The 27,194-nt window shown below is 33.1% G+C and overlaps 3 protein-coding genes across 6 annotated transcripts in view; 1 reads left to right on the top strand and 2 right to left on the bottom strand.

Moving 5' to 3' along the window:
* Positions 1-3,535: 3,535 nt before the first annotated feature.
* On the bottom strand, positions 3,536-12,283 carry LOC138330294 (F-box only protein 47-like). Its single transcript, XM_069277791.1, has 10 exons — positions 11,983-12,283; positions 11,571-11,736; positions 10,944-11,120; positions 10,483-10,559; positions 9,618-9,804; positions 8,927-9,097; positions 8,144-8,302; positions 7,393-7,535; positions 6,280-6,439; positions 3,536-5,987 (listed from the first exon to the last, which is right to left on the bottom strand). Exons 2-10 carry the CDS (start codon positions 11,734-11,736, stop codon positions 5,890-5,892), a joined length of 1,338 nt encoding a protein of 445 aa, XP_069133892.1. The 5' UTR covers positions 11,983-12,283; the 3' UTR covers positions 3,536-5,889.
* LOC138330295 (elongator complex protein 4-like) lies at positions 12,277-21,102 on the top strand. Of its 2 annotated transcripts, none has more exons than XM_069277793.1 (10): positions 12,277-12,335; positions 14,291-14,326; positions 15,372-15,493; positions 15,904-16,017; positions 16,859-16,974; positions 17,555-17,676; positions 18,310-18,473; positions 19,440-19,548; positions 20,096-20,202; positions 20,498-21,102. In XM_069277793.1, exons 3-10 carry the CDS (start codon positions 15,434-15,436, stop codon positions 20,621-20,623), a joined length of 918 nt encoding a protein of 305 aa, XP_069133894.1. In that variant the 5' UTR covers positions 12,277-12,335; positions 14,291-14,326; positions 15,372-15,433; the 3' UTR covers positions 20,624-21,102. The 2 variants fall into 2 exon arrangements, with proteins under 2 accessions (XP_069133894.1, XP_069133893.1); XM_069277792.1 differs by lacking the exon at positions 12,277-12,335 and adding an exon at positions 12,448-12,604.
* A 631-nt stretch (positions 21,103-21,733) lies between these two features.
* The window catches only part of LOC138330293 (tyrosine-protein phosphatase non-receptor type 5-like), a 58,097-nt gene continuing 52,636 nt past the window's right edge, over positions 21,734-27,194 (bottom strand). The window contains exons 15-16 of one of the 3 annotated variants that reach the window (XR_011209551.1): positions 26,212-26,462; positions 21,734-25,023 (exon numbers count right to left, since the gene is read on the bottom strand). Coding sequence is in view for 1 of the 3 variants with exons in the window: in XM_069277790.1 (XP_069133891.1) it covers positions 26,357-26,462 (106 nt within the window). In the remaining 2 variants the exon portion in view is untranslated. Of the gene's footprint in view, positions 26,463-27,194 lie in introns of all 3 variants that reach the window. The other 2 variants (XR_011209552.1, XM_069277790.1) reach the window with 2 other exon arrangements.

Genomic DNA, 27,194 nt, shown 5'->3' with positions numbered 1-27,194 from the left:
CCACCCTGGACTATGCCATACCCAAACCTGAAGGCTCTGTGTGAGACAACAGAGATGAGAAAGGAAGTGCGGTTCTTTGATGTACATCAAAAGAATCGAATAACGTTACACGGTGGTTGACTCATCCTCGATACTCCAGGGGTTCCGATCACTTACGATCTCTACACCCCTGGACTATTTCATAGTAAAATTGAAGACAACAGAACAGAACAGGTATTTGAGTCCTTTGATGTACATAAAAAGAGCCGTATAACGGTACATTGTGGTTGACTGTATAGCTTTGAAGTTGGGCGTCGCTCTCTGTAATCTTCATAGACAATTTTTGCAGACCTATGATTGGTTCAGATTTGTTCACCTGAGCTGCCTTCAGTTTAAATATGAGATAGTCCAGGGGTGTAGAGATCGTAAGAGATCGGAACTCCTTGAGTATCGAGGATGTCGTTGACTGTTCATGGCTTTGAAGTTGGCTCTCTATTAATCTTCAAAGAAAGGCTTTTCTTAGCATGTAATTGGTATGATTTCATTTCTCTTTAAATGCCTTCAGTTTTACTATGACATAATCCAAGAGTGGATATAACGACAGTGATCGTAACCTCTGGAGAATCGGGTTTGGGCTCTTTTAAAATTATATCATTCATCCCCATTGTTCTTGAAACAAAATCCCCGGAATAAATAAAAACCAGCATTACCGAATCCACCGAATAACGTGTCCATCATATTCGGCATCATGTAATTTTCCTCGTCGTCATCTCGTTTGCTGTCCGAGGCGGCCGATCTGGTGTCTCCAGCATGGTGCTCGAGGACGTCCAACCTCTCATTGGTCTGCAGGTGACCATTGCCTAGGATATCGGATAGGTGTTGCTGTTGCAATTCTGTGGAAAACAGTTTGCATATATAAGTGTTTATCATCTGTATGATATAACATGACTATTGGTGTACATAGTAATGGTTTGAATTCTAGACGCGATGGTATTTCGGCCCTAACACTGAAACATTGTACTTCGCTGAATTGCATGTCAGACCAATTTGTGCAACTGCAAGGCACAGATTGACTGTAACAATGATCCATGCTTATTTGGTTTGTTTCTGAGATGTGCCAATAACGACTATAATGTATAAGACCATTCTTTAAATCCATGCGACAGTCTTTGAAGAAAGAAATTAAAAACGTATTCCCCAAAATGAGCTTAATACTACATCTCATTAGCTTGCTTCCGCAGAAATCCATTTGCCACAACTTGTGCCCAATCCCCAAATTAAACAAAATGTATTTAAATGGTATCTTTTATAATATCTCATTATCAAATCAACAAAATATCTTAAATCAGAAATAAAGGAAGAAAAAATATACTGGCGATTGCTCCACTAGTCGTGGACATGTTAGCCATTTCGTGCTCTCCCCTTGGAAAAGTTATAAGTAGTTTGTAGTGATTCCATACCTTGTTCCTCTCGTCTGTCCGGGTAACCACTTACAGACAACACCAGAACAGTCACCAGGACCACCCATCCGCAGATTCTCCAGGAATCCATATCACAAAAATCTACAATGGTGGAAAGATTTGCTTTTTTTTTCAAATTCAATTTTGTATTGACACTTTCAATGCTATATATTGACATTTGACGGATAATATACTGTTAATCGATTTTGATGAATATTGATTATCATTTCCAAAATTTTTATCGAAAACCTTTGGATGAGTTTGGAAGATATATATATATATATATATATATATATTTTTTTTTTTTTTTTGCCGTTTCGTGTTGTGGAAAAAAATAGGTTTATGAATAAAACCAAGTCATGTAATAAGTTTACATATTGGTAATTATTTCAAACATTAGAATGAAATAAATATTTTATTACAATGCCGAAATAACTTTTAAAATTCAACTCTCTCATGAAGTAAACAAGTTTTCCTCAGGCCCCTCGAAAGATCTTATTTTCAAAATTCTGTCTCCGCAAATTACCTAACCAAGGAAGAAATATACAATGAAATCGCCAAGTATCAATATGTTTGGGCGTTTATCATTCAATCTCTCCAACTGTTCGTGCCTTATCATAGACTCACACAAATCGCTCTGGAATGGAGACAAAATTATTGTGAATGTAAGTAAATAAGAAATGAAACTCACCTTGATTACAGTCTCAGTTCTCAGATTTTACAAAGTGTCTTCAGTGATGGTTCCAAGATAGGTTTATGACGTAAATTGTTCATAAGCGTTGTTATCAGTGTTTTGAACGTCTGACCGATTTTCAGAAATGACCGCAGGGATTTGTCACGAATTCCAGGACCACTGACTTTTACATTTTCTCTCTGTATATATTTTATGCACTGCAGATGGAGAACTTATTATTTGCCCCAGTGGAAATTTCCGAAAATTCGTTAGACGTTTTTAAAAACATTTATCAAATAATCTTGATTCTACGATTGGAGTTCCTTGCAAAGAAAGGGTATGTTCCGTGTACTTTTCTGATATGAAATTAATAATATTCTTCATGAATATATGTTTATCCAGCTTGTCCAAGCTAGTGTTTGCAAATCAGCATATTTGATGTCCATAGATGGGAGTGTTCAATTACGCATTGTGATATCATCGTGTTACGGATTTTGCGACGATTTGCAATAAAGACATGGCATCCATCAGAAAAGTTTAGATAGAATTTAACCTTTTGCTTATTTTTATATTTTCACATTTAAAATGGCTAAAAAAGATATTTTAGCTTTATAATCAGTGGTATCTTCACATGTACCTTGTGCGGTATTTTATGAAACTTGACACAAACATTTATTTTTGCTTGGCAATGTCAGTTTAAAGAATAACAATGCCGGTACAAGACTCGGAAGATCAGATACAGATATATTTTTACTCTGAGTCGGAGGTTCGGATCTCATGTTACTAGGTACATGTACTGACAGCAGATCTGGCATGTCCTTACATGACCGAATATTACTAGGACGTTAAACCAATTCAAACATTAATTTTCAATTAAAATTTTGTCAAAGGTACATTTTTTTTCAATGAAGTGCTGGAAAACAGATTTTTTTTCTCGATCGAAATATATATTTCCAGAAGACGTTTCGACCTATTGAACCACATTTCCGGTCAGGTGAGAAATTCAGAATAGCCATTTTATCTATTTGTGTGGCTGTCCGCCGGAGACTGGCGCCAGTACCACTTCGGCTGACCTCTAAGACTAGATAAGATTCATTGAGACCAGACGATAGCATTGGCCTTGAATGACCTTCCAGGCGCCGAGGATGTCCTTATAGAAGCACAGGTTTTGGTTTCTATATACAAAAATCTATGTACCGGGTTAGTGTTACACACATAGAGGCGTCTGTATAGAAACAAAAAAAATGTGGTAGAACCGTCCTTTATATTCCTAAATCAATTACAAGTTAAAAACGTATTGAACGCCATAGAGATGGTGGCAGAAATACTACAGTATTCAGAAACATATGGTTTTATTTCAAGTAGCTTAAGTCTTATCTGGATTAATCAAATATACAAGGTTACACATAAAATATGTTATATTTTCAATACATTATAACTTTTGGTATATATAGTTATAACTGTTTTCCAGTACACGGTCAAGTTCCTCTACACCGGACTCCTTTATTTGAGCAATGAAAAAGTATTTAGGAATATGAAGACTCGAAATGCTGAGACGGAAGGAGAAATGACTAGCGAGCCAAGCTTTCGTAAGGCTCTCACCAATGTAGACCTTGTGTTGCTAGATACCAAGGCTAACCATGTATTCTGAATTTATTTGGTAACAGTCTATTTCACGTAAGCAAGTTTCATTAATTTCCTTTTTGAAACATGAAGTTGGACAATTTTATTTGTTTCATTTTGAAAGAACAAAACAATATTTCATAGGATCATTCAAGATAGTGAAAACACTAAAGTTTCTCTAGATCATTTTTAATCTTTAACGTTAAATTACATTTGTATATGCTCACTTACATACATGTACGAAAACATTTAACGATATCACTTCATAGGAAAACACACAGCGAAATCACTTACATACTGTACCAAAACATACAATTACATCGCTTCATACAAAAACATACAACGACATCGCTGCAAGCAAAAACATACAGCGATATCACTTCATACAAAAACATACAACGATATCACTTTATACAAAAACATACAACGATATCACTTACATACAAAAACATATAACGATACCACTTCATATAAAAACATACAGCGATATCAATTACATACCAAAACGTAACGATATCCTTTCATACAAAACATACAACGATATCACTTCATACAAAACATACAGCGATATCACTTCAAACTTCATACTAAAACATACTGCGATATGCCTTACATACAAAAACATACAGCGATATCACTTACATACAAAAACATACAGCGATATCACTTACATACAAAAACATAGAACGATATCACTTTATACAAAAACATACAATGACATTACTTCATACAAAAACATACAACGATACAACTTCATACAATAACATAAAACACTTTGCTCTTCCATGCCTATATAAAAAGCATACAAATACTCTCTTGCACATAATTCTCTTTCCCCTACAGTCCAACCAAATCACACATGCTCTTCAACACAAAGTACATACAGTGCTCTAGTCCCTGCATAGAGAGATCAACCATTTTCTGCACACGATCTCGTCTCTTCCTCACACATTAGACATTTTGAAAATATCTCATAACTAACAAATTATTCTTGAACTTTTATTTTAGCAATGTAGAAATATGAAATTAGAGAAGTCTATTTAAACCCCACATTATCAGGGGAAATAGTTGATTTTTCACCAAAATATTTTTCACAACGAAATTCAACAAATATTTTGATGACATATATGTACTAGCAAATATCTGAAATTTAGGAATATTTAATTAATGCATTCAATTTACACACACATAATTTGGCCAGAAGTTTCTTTTAAAACTACATTCAGTCTAAAAAAATAATTTTCCATATGAATACTACTAAACAACATAATATTTATGTGTATACAACAGTTTGTTAAAGTTTGCATCAATCTCATAATCCACAAAAATAAGTTAAGATATAAAAAGAATAATCACAGCTTTAGTTTTATCATTAGAATCACAGATCTATACCTACATGTACCGGCTGTTATTGTATAATCTGATACCAGTAAACAACAAACACCAGGAACAAGATATAACAAATCATTACCATCTACATAACAACAAAGAATAAAATTACTACTCATCAGTAATTACTGTTAGAACACCAAATAAACTGCAACAAAAAGAGATCAATAATTAATCAATCATCCTACTATACAAGACTATAATATCATGACAGATAAATTTGTCTCAATGCAATGAATACCTACATATAGATGTATCTTTTCTTTAAATACAATGTTTACAGAGATATATGTACAGCATACAGAAAAATCTTGAATCTTCCTTCATGACTTTTCTCTTCTAACAGTGAAAGGCTTCAAGTCCATTTAAATACTGTCTTACATGGATGTTATATATAATATGTTTTTCTTTTCATATTTAGTCTAAAGAGTAGATTGTTGTCTACCTTGTACATGTATACCCAATTTGTTTGGACATGTAATTATAAACAACTTCTGATGAATACTTGATTAGCAACAGGTTTCTTAAAAAGTCTCTAGTCCCTTCCAAGTTTCTGGAATTATTTTTCTATCTTTTTTAATTTTGGAACAGCTATCCTGCTTTTTCGTCTAAAAAGAATCTTAATTCAAAATTAAAAAAAATATATTACAGATTTAAATTAATACAAATATGTTACGAAGGAAATGATATTGTTATACTTGATTCTGGATCCTAAACAATCTGGTAGATCACAGTTGGAATGATTAATACTCAAAAATCTCTATACTAGGACAGAAGGGGTTTGTACGCTACATTGATGATCTTCTTTGTGAACTCGGACATGGCTGTTACCAGGTAGAACATCTCATTTTCATGTGTGTCATCTGTAATGAAATGTCCAATGGCTCATGATGTCATGTTAATAGACAGACAAATGATAATTTTTATTAATTATAAGACTTAAAGAATCAGATGAAACATTAATAAGAGTACAGACAATTTTTTGCTTTTCAACACAGTAAAAGTGGTAATTGAAGTACCCAGACACAAAGTATTAAAGTTGAATTTGCCAACTTTCCTAGAAAAATAAGTGATTGAAAAAAAAAGTTCATATGTCTTTAAATATTAAGTATGTTTGAATTGAATTTGGAAAAGTCAAAAGTGCAAAATATTAACCTGGATCTGAAAACTCATGTGTATCCAAGATGAGTTCTTTGAACATTTCCATGACATTGTTGAAGTAGCTGTGTCTGTCTTTAGGACTGTCCAATGTATCTATGATGTTCTGTACAATTGTCATCACATATGTCAAGCTGAAACTGCTCTTCACACACACCTGTAGCCAATCAAAAACATTATATCAGTGACCGTCTGTTTGTAATTTGTTGTTGTTTTTTTTTTTTCATGGACAGTCTTTGCCTAATTTGATAGTACAATTTGTACGCTATTTTTTACATGTACCATATTCGACCCAATAAGCGCCCATGTCCCTATAAGCGCCCCTCCTCCTTTTTGGAACCTCAGTTTTAATGGCCCAGAAAATAAAGATGAAAACTAAAGAAAATTGTTAAGATTTGCAATAAATTCTTTTTCATTTTTTTTCGATTTTTTAAATGCCCTGAGCATTTATTGGGTTGAATACCGTATGTCAATTATATTGAAAAAAGAACCATATGATTTATCTATTTTTATTTTTTGGGGGGGACTGCAGTCTAATGATACACCAATTTCTGCTTGTCTCTTTGTGATAGAGACAAGTATTGTCAACTAAGTAGTGCTATCTTCACTGATAAGCATATCCAGCAGGACACACAGCAAGGTCATAATATAATGACAATGGCAAACTAGTAGTAAGCAGAGAAAATTTTTCTTAACATTTTAAAGACTCTTGATTATATTTTAATTTATTAGTTTAACGTCCTATTAACAGCCAGGGTCATGTAAGGACGTGCCAGGTTTGTTGGTGGAGGAAAGCCGGAGTACCAAGAGACAAACCACCGACCAGCAGTCAGTACCTGGCAACTGCAATTTTCAACTCTTGAAAGGTATAGTGTCTCACCAGTGACATTAGCAACATACCAGAAACATTATTTCTCACATTGGCAAATACTCAACAAAGGCCCAAACTCAGCTAAGGGCCAAAGTGGCGATTGTCAAAGTTAGTCATAAAGAAGAGAAACGATACTCTTTCAAGACCATGCAATAGCAAAAGCATGCAGGTATGATTTTTGCACTCGGTTTGCAGAGCATTAAAATAATTCAAAGCAAGGGAGGGAGTATAAAACTTACCACACAGAATGAGGTAGTGATGCTGGCCAGCTCCCGTATCCTACCATTGATTGCCTTACTGACCAGTAACCTGGAGGTGATGTTATCTCCACACAAGATCAGTAGATGGGCAATGTTTTCAGCAAGCCACTCATCAGGGAGACCTGCACAAATACAAAATTTCCATCTGGGATTTCAGCAAAATACTATATACTGGATCTTGAGATGTAGTTTTACATTAATCTCATAGCTCAACGAAACAAAATTTGAAAAATTTGAAATCTAACATTGTCATTATATATATACTTTTTTTTTTTTTGGTAGTCTTGAGATTTTTATTGCCTTTGAAATGCTACTTCTTTTATCATCATCAGAAGTAAAAAATTTCGCCAATCATTTTCATGATTTTTAATAGCGATAAGATAATCAAACCTAACTATTAATTTCAGATTAAAATTAGATATCCCAGGCCTATCATAAACTATTTGATATTTAGTTGAATGGCAATGATGATTCAATGAATTATCTTATGTCTCATTACCTATTGAAGCTACTACAGATAGGTCAGAATAGCTAGATCTCATACTCAAATAAGATCATTTGAACAAATTCACAATTTACTCCTAAATTGTTCCTCCCATATAAAAGGTTCCATACAATAAAAAAGACCTCCTCACCAAACGAATCAAGATTCTGACTTTAAAATACATTTACATGTTACTTTTTAATGTAAGCACCTGCATGCATTTAATGTTTTTGTTACAAATCTTACTTGTAAGTTCATCAAGGACACTAATGACGTCGTCCTCCGACCATTCCTGGGTGTAACAGTGGAGAACCTGTAGGGCGTTGGCTAGCTCATTAAAATGGGCTGCAGACTGTTCAGAGTTATAAGGAGAGCTCTCACAGACATCATACCATAGCACTTCTCCTGAAACACAAAAACAGTGACAGTCCATCATTGCAACATGTGAACAAGACATTCAAAGTTGCAGGCTGTAACCAATATGTCTGGCACTAAAGTCAGCATTATTAGCAGTGTTTTTTCAGGGTATTTTGGGGAAAAAGTTTTTGTAACAAATCGGGAATTTTTAATCGCAAAAAGAGCAGTTTTGGGAAAAAGTTGCCCATTACTGAACATGGTATTATAGGTGATTAGATAATGTAAAACAGTAAACTGTTAGATTTTATCAAAGGGTGATAACCATCACAACAGCATCAGAGTAGTTTGTTTTAGGATTAAACAACAAAGGAGGAGATTTCCGGGTTTAATTTTTTTTCAGCAATTTGATTTGGGAAATTTCATTGTAATTGGGAAAAAATTAGGGGGGTTTGGCATTGGGAATTGGGTCGTTTACCTACCCCAGTTATACAAGGAGAAAAATCACTGATTAGCCCAGTAAAAATACCTGGCACTGGACTGAAATTAGGTTTGAATTGGTATGTACATACCAGTACATCTGTATATGTAGTATTATTATTTGTATGTGGTGTGTATAGTAAACATTGAAGATTTATTGCATTGTACTAGTAAATTGAGAACTCATTTGCTTACCTTCAACAGCAGGCCCATAGAGAACATATAGAAGTCGAGCTTGGTGAACCATTGGCCACTGCTTCAGGATACGACTAAGCCAAAATGCTCGATCTTGGACTGTGTGAGAATGGTCAACAAAGACTCGTCTGAAAAAAGCTCTGATCTGGTACTCAATTTGGGTATGTTTTCCTGTAATGGTAGAAATAGAATTCATTAATATCAAATAGTGTGCATTATTGGCATTGATTTTCCATGTCTGCATGGATTCACTCACAGGGGAACTGAAAGAACTTTCAAAACACAAAGTAAATGTACAAAGGTGACAGAAAATGGTTTCACTATTTACATAAAAATTTTCTCATCCTATATATATTAATTATTCTAAAAATGCATACGTGTATATAGCATATAATATAAGTATGAATTTTCATTATTGTATTTTTAAGTCTTTTTAGTGGAAGTCAAATTAATGCCTGGCAAATCTATAAACTCACAATCATTGAAAGCAATGTCATTTCCAACACCATGGTGGTGATTTAGGAAATTTCCATACCAATGAAATGACAATTATAATGGATGTACTTAATCAATCCAAAACAACTACCAATTTCATTTTATTTTATCATTATGTATAACATCTTAAGACTATAACTTCTACTAATCTCTGTAATATCTAGCTTTTATATCAATTCGTTCAATAGCTACAAACCTGGTTTTGAATTTACAATAATCTTAACGTTTTTCATGATGGCTGTATGTTGACAAACTGCATCAAAAACCCTCAAGCACTCCGAGTCATCCCATCCAGCTATCACTGTATGGAGGAACTTGCCAAAACAGCTGAGAGCAATGCACCCTGCCAAGTTTTCACACTTGTCAGTGTTGGAACACATAATCTGTCAACACACAAAAAATCATTAATTCAATTATTGATTTACACAATATACATTTTTTTAAAGCAACCAACAAATATAAATATCCGTGATTTTTTACGGATTTAAAAAGTACATGCCCTTGAAATGATCATATACAAAAATCACTGCATGTATTGTATCAGGAAAGAATATTCTAGTAGTAGCAGGGCTTTTTTTCACTACTTTGGGAATGGGGCCTGTGGCTTTGAATTTGGAAAAATGTGTGACAAAACCAGGATTTGGGAAAAATTATGAAATATGAAATAAAGCATAACAAATAAGATTTTTTATTTCCAATGTACTTTTCTGAAGCAAATTCACAAATATTTAAAGTCTTAACCAACTAAGTTCATTATCATTCATGCAATAATTGTGGACAGTTTTCATGAAATTTTGATTTTGGGAAATTCAAGGCTTTAATTTAGAGGTTTTGCTATGTGGAATGGGGTCGATTTTCCGCCCCAAATTATGTTGAAAAAAAGCCTCGAGTAGTAATGTTCAATGTTAACAAATTGCATTTCTTTGCAAACAATAAAGCTTAATTTGACAGTAAAAAATAAATGCCTATCTGGTGGCAGAACAAAACTGATCTTTACTAAATATAATTATGTGTTATTAAATATTCAATATGTTTATCGCTTTGATACAACATGGACTTACTTTTGTGAGAACTTCATTCACAAATTTCAGCCGATCTCTTGTAGAATATAAGCATGTTGATCTTTTCATAAGAAGACCTATAAAAAATTCTTATTTTAAGAAAAAGGAAGCTGGAAACAAAATTCAATCAAGAAAAAGTGCAGATGTTGTGTAAATACCATTTTTATTGATAGTTTATTAACATTGTAATTTTGTAAATGTTACTAAACAGGATTTTTTAAAAGACTAAGAGGGTCATTTTACTGGTATTAAACTAAGTCAATATGATAATAAAATGTTCATTGTCAATTAACTATGCTACACTTATAAGACAAGGACAGCTTAGCATAGCGCAATGAATCATGACTTGAGTCTTGGACAATGCAAAATGTTGTTATATTTCTTTTACCTCAATTCAGACCCCTTAATACTAATATCACAAAATTATAACATTAATTGAATAAAAATTATTATTTAGATACCCATTTGCTGGAAGGTCCTGATGACATCATTTTTTTTCTCTGATGGGACTGGATGACTTGAATTTTGGACATGAATTTTAGCCAAGATTTCTTGCATCACTGGTGTTAGAACACGATATCCTTCAATCAAATTTCTCATGGACTTAGATGTAATTGTTAGCACACTTAGTTCTTCAACTGAAAGAAATTTACATACATGTATAACTTTAATTCACACAATAGTTTTGCTACAGAAACAAGATAATAGCTTCATACTGACTTCATAAAGACTTACAATGTGTATACAATGTGTATTACATTGTATATCCTGAGCTTCCATATATTTCCTTTTAACTTATTTAAGTTCATGGGTATATTGTAACCTATTCTTAACCACATGAAAAATTTGTTAAGTAGTAGTGTAGTTGTTCTTTAGAAAAGATAAATGTAATATTTTAAAGAATACCGGAATAAACCGGTAATAAAAATCACTGTCCATTGATAAAATATGGAGAGACTCGACTCTTTTTACCGAAAGCTTTTAAACATTTTGAATTATTACATCAATGAGAACAAGGACAAAACAGCTAGTGTAAGACTAGATATCACATGAATTAAAACCATTGCAGATTTACTATTATAGTCTACCATTTAGAAAGTGAAGAATGTGAAATTTCAGTTCTATTGGTATCATGTCAAAATATCCTAATGGATGCTGGAGTAATTCTTTGGATTTTGTCTCTGTCCTTTCTTTTCCTTCCAGTCTACATGACCGTCTTGGTTTCTTGCATTGCATAAATGCCTTTATGTCCATCTGCAATCAATAACTTCAATAAGTAACCATATTTATGTATGAAAACGTCAGTGAAGTTAAAAGTTTCAGAAAGTTTTATTACAAAAGACGAATTTGATCTGCTAGAATCCCCTTTTTCGAAAAGAATTAGTTCTAGCCTAAGCTTGTTATGTCAAATGAAAATTATTTCTTTTTTGCTTGAAATTGTATAATATATGAATATAGAAAGAAATTTCTATGGAATTTGCTTTGCAATAAGCATAATACCTTATAGTAATCAGCTGTGGAGTTGTCGTCTGCTAAAATCCAAACGGTAAGCTGGGTAACGTCTGCTACCAGTTGCTGAATATGGTAAAAGGCTATTACGCAAAGATAAACCTTTTCAATATGTGGAAACAGTTCGTTGAGTAAATTGTAGAAATTGATAAAATGTACTAACACGTCTGTATGCGGACAGATAAAGCGATGTGTTCATTTGTAAACAGACGTCAACAAACCATATTTAGCGCGTGCTGTCACTTCTGGAGTTCGAAGTTTGCTAACTCCTAAATTGAAGAGTTCTTCTAAAAACTAACCGATAAAAGCATTTTCTGTGAAAATCCCAAATCGTACCGATTTCCGTAAGTCCTTCATTGAAACATACATTTTAATACTTAACTGATAAAGTATTATTTAGAATTTAGCTTTCGTAAATGTGCTTGTGATAAAAATACAAGACATTATTTTATCGATATTTCAACCCTCAGCATAATGTAAACAAATATGGCGGCAACCAGCTTTCAGAGGAAGACACGTGCGAAAGTTTTGCAAATCCCTGGGTCTAAACCGTCACTTTACAATAACCAGTTGTTGGTCTCTAGTGGCGTTCCTTCACTAGATAGCATTATAGGTATTTATATCGTGTGTATGCTTTGATTCATTAGCAACGGCAAGCCTAATACATTTGCCCGGAACAGCTATGAGAAGAAACGTCCTACATTTTCCATTTATCTGTTTATCCATTTTAATTTCACAGAATCCTGCATTTGGGTAACTAAATGATTACTCAAATGCAGTAGTGTTACTAAAATGAAGGACTATTCCCCGTATGCGGGAGTGTGTCCAACCTGTCATATATATACTTGATATTGGTTTATCGACATTATATATAGATCTAGATCTGTAATTTGTAAATAGATAAGCGTAATTTCAAAAATAGATGAATGAATCGGTATAGGCATATATGATTGGATTTCAGACATTTAATTAGATCTTTACAGTGTAAGAATAATAGTATTATGCTATACACGTATGTTTACATAATACAAGCTGTCAATTAATTGTAAATGATATGTCTGTTTATATTATTATATTACATGTATATTATAATACCCGACCGACCCTAATTTTTTACCCCCATCCCTATTTTTTCGTCACTTTTCTACAATTTTTTTTAAAAGTCAAGATTTCGATCATAGGCTCCAGCTTTGGCCATTATTTTAGAGTGAAAGTTAAGACACTCAAAAAAAATCTTCCTGACCTACCAACCCTAATTTTTTAGGGCGAGCGTACTCTCGCCATATTGTTTTCCTTGTTGTGTGTGGAGTATGTGTACATCCGCTATGGGCAGGTACCAACTGCGCATGTGATACCTGGAAGTCATTGTCTTATATATTGTTTCTTGCATCGGTCATGATATTCTTATCATCTAATCGACTTGGAAACCTCTATAATGCGAATCAGGTTTATGTAGTCAATAAAAGAAAGTGAAGAATCGGATAACTTTTACAACCTGCCAAAGACATATTTAATTTATTTCACATCATCCTAGGTCCTAGGCTATACTATCGCTTACTAACCCGGGGCCCAATGACCATAGACAGCATTTGCTACAGTTTTAATAAGTATTTATAAGAACACCCAGTTAGAGAAACAGAATGAAAAAAAACAACATTATACAATCCGGGTGCCTGCAGAGCTATAGATCTGATGTGCCCAGACAGGCATTCAAGCATGACAAAGGTACTTAAGTCACCACGTGCATAGAGACTGGACAGTGCTGTAGCGGACGACTATTTTGAATAGCGAAACAAGTCTATCGTATCAATATCAATAAGATAACAAATAAACTTCTAAGTAACAAAGAACACAATTAACAAAGTTCAAAGTAATTTCACATTTATAGTTCTGATGACGTAATTATAATTCAAAGGAAATCATTTATTACAATACATCAAGGACATAAACTATCTCCCAAGGATAATGAGCTATAGTGCTACGTACGTACACCTTTTGCCGAGGATGATTTCATATAGGCTTGTGAGTATAATTAGGTTTTACAGTTTTGTATGTGCAAAATATTTCACCGCAGGAGCCTTATGCTTGTAGATGCATATCGTTCTGGAAATTCAGGTTTTAGGGAGTAGTTAGCGAGCACTTAATGTCTAACATACATATTTCTAGTTTGCCAATGTAACCCTAAACAGACATATTATTTTGTTTGGCCTAACTAATATATATATACGTACTGTAGAAACAGAGTGATGTAATTTTGTTTGGAAGAGACTTTTTAACTGAAAAGTATATTCTATTCCAGGTGGGGGCCTAGCAGTTGGATCAGTTTTCCTAGTTGGTAAGAACTTCATTCGTTTGAATGATCTTGATGTGACGATGTCTGAGTTATATTTTATTTTAGACAAATTAATTGAGTTATTATGATTTAATGGATTAAGATACAGTGTATGTGTAACATCTGAACAACTCATGGACTAAAAGAAAAATAAATAAAAATGGAATTCCTTCAAAGGTATTTTTTCACAAATGTAGAATTTCATATTTATATTATGATTATTTACCAATATTTACAAATTGACAAATTCAATAAAATGTTTCTAATGTGATAATTGTATAGATTTATTTCATACCACATGCAACTATATGGTTCTTTGATAGTAAATAGTCTAAGCCAAAATGTAGGGTGTACATGATATGGTGTATATGAATATCTATTTACCTGTATATATTTGATAGTGATTTCATTTAAAACAATTAATGTCAATATTTTTTATATTACCTGAATAAGAATCTGAATATACAATTGTATTTCAAATTTGAACCTTCAAGCTCTGACATCGTTGGAAACCCATGTTTGTCTCCGCTCTATTCCGTCTTTGAATATTACAGAGTTAGCTCCCTTGCGGGTAGGTATCGATTGTTACAACATTATTTTGTGAGCGCAATTCACGTCATTTTCTCCGAAAAGTATGACGTTACGCTCCCAAAAACATGACGTCACAATCAATACCTACCCGCAAGTGCAGATAACTCTGTAATATTCAAATCCGGAATAATTTACAAACAATACATAGATCAAGCTGTGACTTACAGATTTCTGACAATGCCAGCCTCAAGCTTCTCTGGATCAGCTTATCAGCAGTATTTTGTAATTTTGAAGAAAAATATTCGGTGAATTTGTAATGAAAAAAATGAAAACATGAGATTAAACGGGAATGCTCTCTTGGACTTTTACTCATTCATGATATTTTTTTACATCAGTTTTTTCTTCATGATTTGTTGAAGAATACATTGATGGAATAAAGTATGTCAGCTAGGTTTTAGAACATAAACTCAAATATGAATAAATTAATATTAATGGAGGAAATTCTTTTTAATTTCAGAGGAAGATAATTTCGGAAACTATGGTCGACTGTTGTTGAAATACTTTTGTGCCGAGGCAGTGATGACTGGTCACTCTCTACTGCTGTCCAGCACTGACCAATGTCCAGATCAAATCACCAAGGTAACAAATATCATATTCGAGACAATATAAGCACTTAAAACATTTAAGCAAATAGGTGACGCTTGATAGAAACAAATTTGGACTAGCCTTTCTTAATAAATTCTACAAATTAAGCCATAAATCAATTTGCAAAAGAAATCGGTAAGGATACCAACACAGTTTTCATATTTCAGTTTGCATTTAATTCAAAGTAAGTGAAATTGACTATTGTAGCTGCTTGCGAATAATATACAATATGGTATATGTAATAATGGATGTTGGAATTTCTTAATTTAAACAAATTAAATTAACAAATGTGGAAATTTTGCTTTAGATTAATATTGCTCCCTTTAAAACAATGCATGTTTTCTGTGTGTAATATATATACATTTGTATTTATATTATAGTAATTTAAATAGTTATAATTGCAGGAGTTACCTGCCCCTATCATTGATGACCCAGGGACAGTGTTAAGTCAGCCAGAAGAGGAGGGATCAGATAAAATGTCGATAGCCTGGCGCTATCAACACCTTCCCAAGTTCCAGGTGGGGATTATAAATCTGTTGAAATGCTATATTACAACAGGTTCTTCTTCAGTATACTGTTCTCGACTGCACCAATTATGACAATTATATCAAGTTAAAGATGCTCCACCGCCGACAGAGCATAATGATATTCATCATTTGAACAATAATTGGTGTTTAATCGTGTATGTATATTAACACACAAAAAAATGTATAAAATAATTTTTTTGCTTTTGGTACATGCGCAATCAGTATTTCATTCCATATTGGATATAGTGACACAGAATTTTTTCGGGATGCAATTAATAATTTTTTATATTTTCAACTTAAAGTAAGATTAGAAGCTCAAACTTTTCAATGGTGATAATGGTGTAAAGTAAGTAACTTTTGTAACAGAAGAAAAAACACTAAATCGTTCGCTCCAATTTTTGAAAATAGTAAAGAAATACTATTTGTCAGCGGTGGAGCATCTTTAGTGTAAAGAATGGATGTTATTGTTATTGATGGGATACTGTAATGGTAAACTCATTATTGACACAATTTACGCTATATTGCCTGCTTTAATGAAGAGAAGATGAAACTTTGTCTTGAATAATCATCGTACCTATATAGCAAGAATTGTCTATAGCATGGAAAAAAATCTCAGTTTATGAGGAATTTACTGTTACATAATGTATCAAACTTTTAAGACTAAAACAAATATTCGTTATTGATATAAAGATAATTTCTGTTGTATTCAAAGTATCGTAGTAAATTAAAAAAAAAAAAAAAAAAAAAAACTTTTAATTACAAAAGTAAGATATTTTGGTAATTTATGAAATTAGCTACCTCTATGTTAACTCCAATATTCTTATATTTGCAGTCCAACCCTACAACAATTAAGTTTGGCCATTACTATGATCTGACCAAAGTGATGGACCCTGCCCTGGTCAGCAGCTGTGATTGTTCCTGTATCGGTCAGTCTCAACTCCAAGACTGGTCAGTGTTTACAGTCCAGAATCCCTAACATACACAGCGTAGTTTACTCTAATAACAAGCTATATCAATATATCCTCTCTCTTTTTTTCTGATGGTAGTAAATGTTTATGTAAGTAATAAGAATTAAAGACGATATGTGTATGAAATCAATGCATAGTGGTGAATGTAGAAGTGACTCAATATTCTTATATATGTAATTCAATCCATTTACATTATATATGTATCTACAAATGGTTACACTGCAGCCTGATATATCAGAGTTAACTCCCTTAGTTTCACTCCTTCACTCTCGGTATTGGTCCTGATGAAGCCCACAGAGGGCGAGACTGGTAAACAGTTATAAGTTTTTGAACCGACCTGCTCTGGACCTGTAATGAGTGATTCTCTGGACCTGTAATAATTGATATTCTTAAATTAATTTGCCCGCCTGTGATAAATCACCCTGCATACTTTAGTATATCCATGGCAGCAGAGGAGTAGAGAATCTCGCACCTAAATGTACCTACTAGGGCTCTATTACTTAATTACTTATTAATTTACATACTGGTATAACAGATATTTTATCTGTGTTTGTTTTCAGTGAGTATGATGCTGTGATGAATCCAAAATATCAACATTTACTGAGGACTATTAAAGAGAAGATTGATTCAGGCGGCTTCTCCACTGCCAAATCTCAGGAGAAACGGAACATTCTACGAATTGGTGATTATTTTAGTTACTTACTGTTCATTATGAGATGGATTTTGGTTACCTTTATGATGCATGTCACTTCATCTCAATATGATACTTTAGGGGTTACTACCACTGTCATTATATCTACCCCTGGAATATTTCACAGCAATCTGAAGGCAGTTTAGGAGAGAGAAAAAACTGACCAATCACAGGCCAGCAGAGACTTCCAAGGAAGATTACAGAGAGCGATGCTTGAAGCCACACATGAACAGTCAACCACAGTGAACTGATACTGGGTTTTTGATTCTTTGGTGTATATCAAAGGACCAAACTACCTGTCTGAACTGTGGTCACACCCAGAGCCTTCAGTTTTTACTATGAAATATTCCAGGGGTGGATTCAACAGCAGTGATAGTAAACCTTGGAGTATCGAGGATGATGTGGCTTATAAGTCCTTAGGGATGACAGGGAAATTTAAATTTCGAATGTTTAGTAAATAACTTTATGTGATTCATTGAGACAATAGGGACCATTTTATACCCAGCCGAAAAGCACAGTACGCTGATTACGTATATTCATTCTATTTAGCTTAATGATACATGCCATGTCCATCCTTCCATACACCATATTGACCAGACTGTATCTGGAATTCCTTCTCAATAGGAATTCATTCCCTGGGATCACCTCAGTGGGGAGAAAATGGCGGATTCGGTGACAACCATGAAGACTTTGAGTACTCCCTCCCTCGCTTCCTTCTGGCACTCCGGTCCATCCTGAGGACGTCTTTTGCTGTGTGTATGATAACAGTACCAGCTCACCTGTTTCAGGTAAAGAAGTTGTATCACTACAGAAATGTTGTAAAACTCATTTTATTCTTTTTTGTTGTTGAAATGTTAACACTACCATATTTATAGAAAATCATGTTTATAGCGAACACACAGTGAATTTCTGGTTATAACATAATAATTCAATTTTGCTTGTTACGAGCATTTTCATTGGCTTAAAAATTTACTTTATCAGCCCATAAAGGAAAAAATGGCGTCGCCGTTTGTAACGTTGCTTCTGATTGGCTGAGATGACGGCGTAATGATTTCATAGACAAAAGAGTCCCAAAATGAATTTTGAATATTGAGGAGATTATCTTTAGTAAATTGAATTATAAGGATTAATTTGAATATATTTTTTTATGTTATGGAGATATAACACAAAAATCTGAGTGTACTCTCATTTATTTAGAGTACACTCAGATTTTTGTGTTATATCTCCATAACATAAAAAATCTATTCAAGTTAATCCTTAAGTAATTTTCATTCCCACCAGGGTTCCTATAAGATGTCTTCACTATGCATATAACAAACTATGCTTGTAACAAAGTGATTTCGTTAGACCCCAGCTGCTTGTTATATTAAACCATGTTTTACTGTAAATTATGACTTTCTTTGTCTCGAAATGTCATATTTTGTGAAAATTGTATTCTACTCAGTTGAATATCTGAATGTGCCTTATTTAGACATTGACAACAACAAAACATTCTAGTACTTGATATATCAAATATGTTTCACTACCTTATTCTCAAGTCTAAAACAATAAGGACCGTGGTAGCTGAGTATTACCACAGCCCTCCATCTCTGGGTCGCGAGTACGAATACCATGTGGGGCATACGCAGTTGCCAGGTACTGACTGCTGGTAGATGTTATTACTCTCCTCCACAAACAAATCTGGCAGGTCTTTAAATGATCCTGGCTGTTAAACTAATCAAATCAAGTCGAAAAGATAAATTTTTTTGTTTCAGAGTGCTGCATTTGTAAGTCGGTTAGAAAGATTATGTGACACTGTCGTCCATCTGGAAAGTTTTGCAGGATCTGATAAAGAAAAGAACCCTGCCTACAAGGAATACCATGGTTTGTATTGCTGAAATCTATATAAAATGGTAAATGGAATTACAGAATAATTAATATTTATACAATTTTAAAGACTTTGAAGAAAAAACTAAACTTAAAGGGCCACTACCGTTCCGAATGGCTTTTAATTTTTAAAATGGGAATGTAAAACGAAATTGATATTTTCATAGTCACAAAAGTTATGAACTTACCGTTAATACTACACTTACCATCATCTTTTAAAACGATTTAATTAAATGCTAATTTTCATAACGCGGGTCGCTTTTTGTTTCCCGCCGTCGTCCCAATTACCGCGTGTCTGTTGATTATCACTGCGCCAAACGGCAAAACAGCGACATGAATCTTCACTGTTAACATAGTTTAAGCAGGGAATCCTGCATTTGGTTGGTGTTATAACATCCTCTTAGGCCATTAATATACAGTTTAGTATTGTGTTATTGTTTTAAAAACTTTTAATTTTGTTTTGCAAAGGTAGTGGGCCTTTAAGAATGTAAGAGAAAATAGTCGCTGCATATTCAGTAAAATTTTCTTTTTCTTTCTTGTGAAGGACTGTTCCATATCCAACAGCTTCCGCGACTCAACTCTCTGACAAGTCACATGCCAGACACCATGGATTTTGCCTTCAAATTAAGGAGGAAAAAATTCACAATAGAGGTATGGAGACTAAAGATAGATTTTGTTGTGCGTAGTGAGAGATCTTGACAAAGTTGTGTTAGTTCATGGTTCAAGTGACATCACAAAGCTATAACATCACCATGTACTATGGCGCGCAAAAGGCAAATATGTTAGTGGATTATCTGAGACAGATTAAGGGAATGAAATAATCCCTCAATTTTCTTTATATATTTCATCGTACTGGTCATAGACACTTTACACATAAATGTCTTGTTTTTGGTTATAAGGTTTCAAGTAAACTGAATTTTTAATTAATGACACATTCTGTTGTCAGAAACTACACCTTCCTCCAGAGTTGTCTGACACCGCAAGTCGACCCCAGGAAGACGCCGTCCCCAATCTTCGTCCGGGTGTTCTGTCTTGTGGTACTACTGGGTCAAAGAACAAACTGGACTTCTGAGACTTGGGAATTCTTAATAAATGTGCAATCTTTATTCTTGTATTGGTTATGTTGGCTCATAGGACAGTTTGATTCGATATTTAATAAAGCTTAAATTGGAACTGAAGTTTATAAAGATTCTTATAAATAGTTTCTTAAAATGTTCAAAACCTTGTCATCTTTATGATCATCATACAGGTCTTCAAGTTTAACTACTGTAGAAGTTGAAAATTGCAAAGTTCAAATTGAAAGTTATTGCCTTTTGAGAAAAGAAACATCTCATAGATAATGCTAAAATTTAATAACTTTTAATAACACTTTCTGCTGCCTTATGATAGTATTATTAAGTAACTGTGATCAACATTTAGTGAAAATAAACCTATTACTTATAAAGTGTTTAAAAGTTATTTCTTTCAATTTATTCCCCTGTTCTTGACTTTAGACTGGAACAGTCCATTGTGAAAATTCAGGGGTTAAGGATTAAATGACTGCTCAAGACACTCTCGAGTTTGATTTTCATTTATGAATGACTGAAGTACTGGGTAGTAGTAAATGTTTTTTTGCAAATTCGTCAATAACTCACTCTGCTGAGATATGGTTACTATATTGGCCATATTCATGCAAGCACTGATTTCTCAAAAGAAATTTCAAAGCGTAGACTAGTTATTCTGCTTAATGTAACTTACAATTGTATGTGAACAATTTTGACTGAAGTCAGTCAAGTTTGTTTCGAGGAATCAGGACCTGGACATTTAGTAGGATAACAACACCAAAGTTCTTAGAGATAAATATTCAACTATTGCTACACCTGTGGATCAACTATGGCTTCACTGGCCCATATGTTTTATTGTTTAAAGTTGTATGGTCTGCGACTTGCTGTATTTTTGGCATAGAAAAAGTATTTACAGTGTTCTACATATTTTTTTTCGTCTCTCTATGTTTTAAACTTCCAATATTTACCGACTTTTGTAAAATTCGTATTCACAAAGTTATTAAACAATTTAATTAAAATATTGAATTTTAACGTGTAGATGTTTAAAATAGCTTCACAAATAGTTTACAAGAAATACAACTTTAAACTAATAGTTTGTTTTTAATTGGCACAAGCTTCAAAGATAAGAGAACAACATATTTTCAAATATTTTTCCTCTTTTTATTATACATGAACTGAAAACGTCAACAAAACAAAAACAACACCTAAATGGAATAAACTTAAAGATCAACGAGAAATAGTCATATCGTCATGGTTACCATAGCTTGGACAGACATGAGGTACAGATCACTAACGATGTTGATCACTGCAGCTAGCAGGGAAACAAAAGAGCATAAAAATGTGAAAATATCATTTTTGTGTAAAACTTTATTCCACTACAATGTATCAGATTTTTGTGTAAACGTTATTATCCTACCATCGTCATTTTTGTGTAAAACTATAAATACCGTTATCAGAAGTTTTGTATAAAACTAAATTCTACTTTCAGAAATAAACACCATGAGTATTTATTATCATACTATATTTAAAAATGGAGAATGTAACAAAAGCAAACTCCTAGGTTTACCATCTGTTGTGAAACGGAATCTTCAAAGGAGGAGATAACTCTGCAGAACAAATATTTTGATAATAAAACTTATCTTTTCTAATAGACCACTGGTTAGCATTGATATGTACAAGTATAACATGTTTATGGTAATCTGCTTAAACATACCATATTCGACCCAATAAATGCCCCCCATCCCTATAGCCTCTCCCCCCCCCTTTTCAGGCTTCAATTTCACTTACTTCAAATTAAATGCAGACTGAAAATATGAAAATTTTGTTGGTTTCCTTACTAATTTCTTTCTTCTGCAAATAAATTTATGGCTTACTTTGTAAAATAACTTTATGAAAGGCTAGTCCAAATTTGTTTCTATTACGCGCCCCCTTATTTGCTTCATTTTTTTTATGCGGCCTGGATGCTTATTGGGTCAAATACGGTACAAATTGTCTTGTGTAAACCACCTTATTTTTGTGTATACTGGATTTTGCGTCATTGTTATTTCTATTAGTGAATATGTTAATTTGCAATTAAGGATTGTATAGTCTCCATAGTTTGTAATTTGTTTTAAACAATTATTCTGGAAACATCTTTATTTGCGATGTGAACTCTCTCTTGCAAAAACGCACGACAATATGTATCCCACGAAAATAAAATGATTTAACACTCTAAAATTTAAACAAGTTGAAGATACAATGAAAATGATATAACAGAACTAAGATCTTCAATTACAGCAAATCAATATTACAGTGGATAATATTTTCAGAAAATCTTAGCTGTGAAAAACAAAACAAAAATCTGTTGAAAAGGCCTGTTTTATTCCTCAAAATAAAGATGAGAAAGAAATATCAAAGACTCGGCTATTTAGATAAAATTGGAGAACAAAATAAAATAGCTGCATTATTGGGAAAAATAAAATTGTTTAGCATGGAAAATAATGAAAACAATAAAACTATAACAATTGACTAAAGATACAATGGAGAATAATAAACTTCACCAATGGATGCTGAACACAATGTTAGTAACAATGGTACAAAAAAATACATATCACATGATTAAACAATAGTCACATGATCAACATGTGACACAATGAATCACATCAAGGATTTTAAATTGGAAATACCAACAACACTTGGTATCTCGGTGGTAAAAACAGTGCAATTTTGAAGGGACTAGATATTAAGAAGATACATTCTGTATTTGCATATTACAGAGTTAGCTGCCCTTGCGGGTAGGTATTCATTGTAACGTCATACTTTCCAGAGATAACGACGTGATTTTCGCTTACACAATAATGAAGTCACAATGGATTCCTACCTGCAAGGGAGGCAACTCTGTAATATGACGGAATACAGTAAAACACATTTATAAGGAACTCGCTTACATCAAATTTTTATGCTTATAACGACGTAGTAATTTCACTTTTTGTTAAAGTTTTTGTAAGATATGTGTAACATGTAACAACAAACTATCCTTATATAATTGTGATTTGGTCGGTCCCCAAAGGTTCCTTATAACCATGCTTTACTGTATGAAGTGAAAGTCTCATTAACTTAACTTTCAACAAAACTTCCAGTTAAGATCAATATTGAAGATTTGAGGACTTGAAAGAGTGAATAAGGCATATAATATCCTAAATTTAGAGACCTTCATTTACAAGTCTTGAGTTGGAGACTTTAGCGCTAGGGAAGTTTTCAGGTACATGTACAAGGAAACTTCAAAAACGGCCCTTATCTAAATCCAAAACTGTTTTTTCCAGCTTCACTGCATGAAATTTAAATCTTAATCATAGAAATGCAAACCTGATGATATCCGCTTTAGACATTATAGTTGTACAGTTAACAGTATTTGCAGTAGGCTGGTTGTTTTCCTCTGGGAAATCTGGAAACTCTTTCACTAAAACTTGGGAATATATCTTAAATGCACACTTAATTGCCATGGTACAAGTTTCTAAACAACACAACCAAATCTTTATATCTGTACAACAAAGTCTTTTCAATCCACATTTCTCATAATCTGATTTCTACACAGATTTCATTTTGTGTCTTCTCCAACTGAAGATTTTGTATACATAACTACATTGAAGTCAAAATCAAGAACATGGTGATATACATGTACTGATAGAATTGAGATCAGATATAGAATAAGTACATTTTGATAAATGAATAATTTATTGTAAATTTTTCAGTATTTATATTCATTACAAATGCATTCTTTATGGAAAATACCATTTCACTTTTGAGGATATTTCAGTATTTTGCTAACAATGTAAATCTTTGTTAAACCCAAAACATCTTCACTGTCTTAGATCTATATTTAAAAGTGACTCAAAGTCTGAGGTCTAGGATAGAGAAAACTATATCCAAATAAATCCTAAACATCATAATGCTTTAATGTAACACTTGAAATGATGATCGTTTGTAAAAGTAGAGTTAATTCAATTAATTGATACAGATTATTCAACTTCTGCCTTTGTTAGAATAATATGAGGAATTGTTATTCAACTTCTGCCTTTGTTAGAATAATATGAGGAATTGTTGACCTGAGAAAGGTTATTTTCTTAAACGCCAAAGGTTAACAATTCCTCATCTTAACTTACATAAAGGTTAATAACTGTTTTGTTATTAGCACAAACATGAATCAGCAACGGTGAAAAATATCACAAAATCATTAAAAAGTATATTTGATGTATTTGTACAACATTTGAAGTAAAGCGAGAAGTATTTCTTAAAATGTAAAGGTCACATATTCAATTTGATAATAAAGGCTGTGTCCAACATACAAAACAACAACAAATAATTTCACCTTACAACAGAAAAATGGGCAAAACATAATCTGGTATAACTGTAGTACAATGTCAACACAGCTGCTGCAGCAGGACCTAATCTTGAAAAAAAAAAATAAACCATTTATGATAGTGGACCAATGGTAGCTTATCACAAAGACATGAAGAATGAAATTGAAGTTTTTCGAAAAATTTTGGGATGACTTGTGACGTTTTGTGATTCTGAAGTTTAATGACTGTTACAATTATCCATGTGACATCAAACAGCTTTGTTCAAGAATGTCTAAGTCTGGCACCAGGGTCAGAGGAAACTCGGACTAAACTTTATGTATAAGTCAAAATCTCGAAGTCAAGATTTCTGAGCACGAGTAAAGTTGGCCTTTCAACACATTGCTTTGAACAACATGTAATTTAAAAAAAAATGAATGTAGCATCATTATCCTCTTTAACTTAATTCATTATTAACACTTTAAGCTGGTTAATGGTGAAATTCTCTGCAGCTTTAACTCATCCATCCCTGTAGACAGATTTAGGCTCTTCCAAATCAAAGACTAGACCAGTCCATTATGAAATTTCAGGGGTAAATGAGTTAAGTATCACAAAAAGCAGTGTAATATTTGTAACGAACACTGAATGGTCACCTTTAACAAATACAAAGTACACAACAACTGTAAAAATATTCTATACATAATCTTCTTTCAAAATCACATTGCACTTTATATGTTCTTTGTAACTTTGAACTAATTCAGGATTTATTTTTTAATTAGAATAGTTCATATATTGATTTCTTGACTATTATAAATATATTTAAGTATTTTTGAATCTTTGAGAGCCAAAAGCTTCAAAATGTCACGGTAAAATTTTTGCACTTTTTTTTTCAATCTTTAAAATCTTCAGGGTAGTACGGATTCTTATGGTAATAATCTGATAAAACTAGAAAAAATTCCAAAATGGCATCAATTGGAATTAAATTATTTGCATATTTTCAATCCAAAGAACCCCATTCTGTTCCATCAGAGTTACTTCCCTTTATTCATTTCCATCAGTATCGACACAATGAAACAAAGGGAAGTAACTATGATTAATCAGAATGTAAGATGTAGTTTTTGGGGAAATTGTATATTGCCATTTGACTTGAATCCTGAAGAAGATTCAGGCTGTTATTTCCATAGTTAAGTACGGTTGTCAGTATTAAGGTACAATTTTAGAGGACTGTTGGCTTTGAGCTGAATCCTGGTGAAATAAGGCTTAATTCCTTAATTAGTTTAGAAGTCAGTAATTAAAAGTACATTTTTGGAGGTGGTGACCGAGTTGAATCCTGATGAAATTAGGCTGATGTCCCTATCTTAGTGGTCAGTAGATTCTGACGGTCAGCCCTTTCCCTACTGACTGTCTATATCACATGTGGTCAGTGCCTAGAGGTCATTATTACGGTCAGTCTCCCACCATATTCCCAATTGGTTCCTCTAATTGTTTCTCATATTCGTATAAAGCTTGATGCACAAAGTCATATTGTTCATGTGTTTGGATCATTCCGCCCCTGTAAGAAAAATGTATATAAACATTATAACATGTACCAGTATACTAACTTATCACATTTAACTCAATAAGCGCCCCGGTCCCTATTTATAAGCGCCCGGTCCCTTTTTGAGGCTTCATTAAAATATTCTATTACATTGACTTAAATACAGAAACTATGAAAACAGTTATGATTCCTGTATATTATTTCTATTATAATTTGAGTAACAGCTTAATCAGTGCCATACTTTTGTGAAATGTTAATAATTTGGTCCTATCTATCGTCCCTTCATTCTTTGATCACCTTGGACACTTATTGGGTCGAATACAGTATATTGAGTGTTGGAAGGATCAAAATTGCGTCTTACGCATAATTTTAAGGTTAATCATAAAATCTGCAATTTTTTGCAAGGTAATGAGGAAATTTTAGAGTCGACACACGAAGCATCATCAAAAGGATCTCCAAAATGACCTATTTCTTCATATTAGCATTTTTTAATCTTACACAATTGACTCCCATAAAAGACATCACTACCTAAATCATCCCCCAAGGTGACAAAAATCCAAATATTGGCAAGATTTATTTTTTATCTCTCAATATTGGTCATAAAATATGAAGATTTGATAATATCTATTCTGTTTCCATGAAAAATCCCACCGTGAACTAAATCAAAATCACATTTCCAATATACAGTCTTATTGACATGCTTGGTCGATAACTTGATTAATAATTTAAAAACGCGCCATAGGAATT

Source organism: Argopecten irradians, chromosome 8, assembly GCF_041381155.1.
Source record: "Argopecten irradians isolate NY chromosome 8, Ai_NY, whole genome shotgun sequence".
NCBI classification, from domain to species: Eukaryota; Metazoa; Mollusca; class Bivalvia; order Pectinida; family Pectinidae; genus Argopecten; species Argopecten irradians.
The sequence above is the reverse complement of the archived record's forward strand: the minus strand, read 5'-3'. Positions and strand labels throughout refer to the sequence as shown.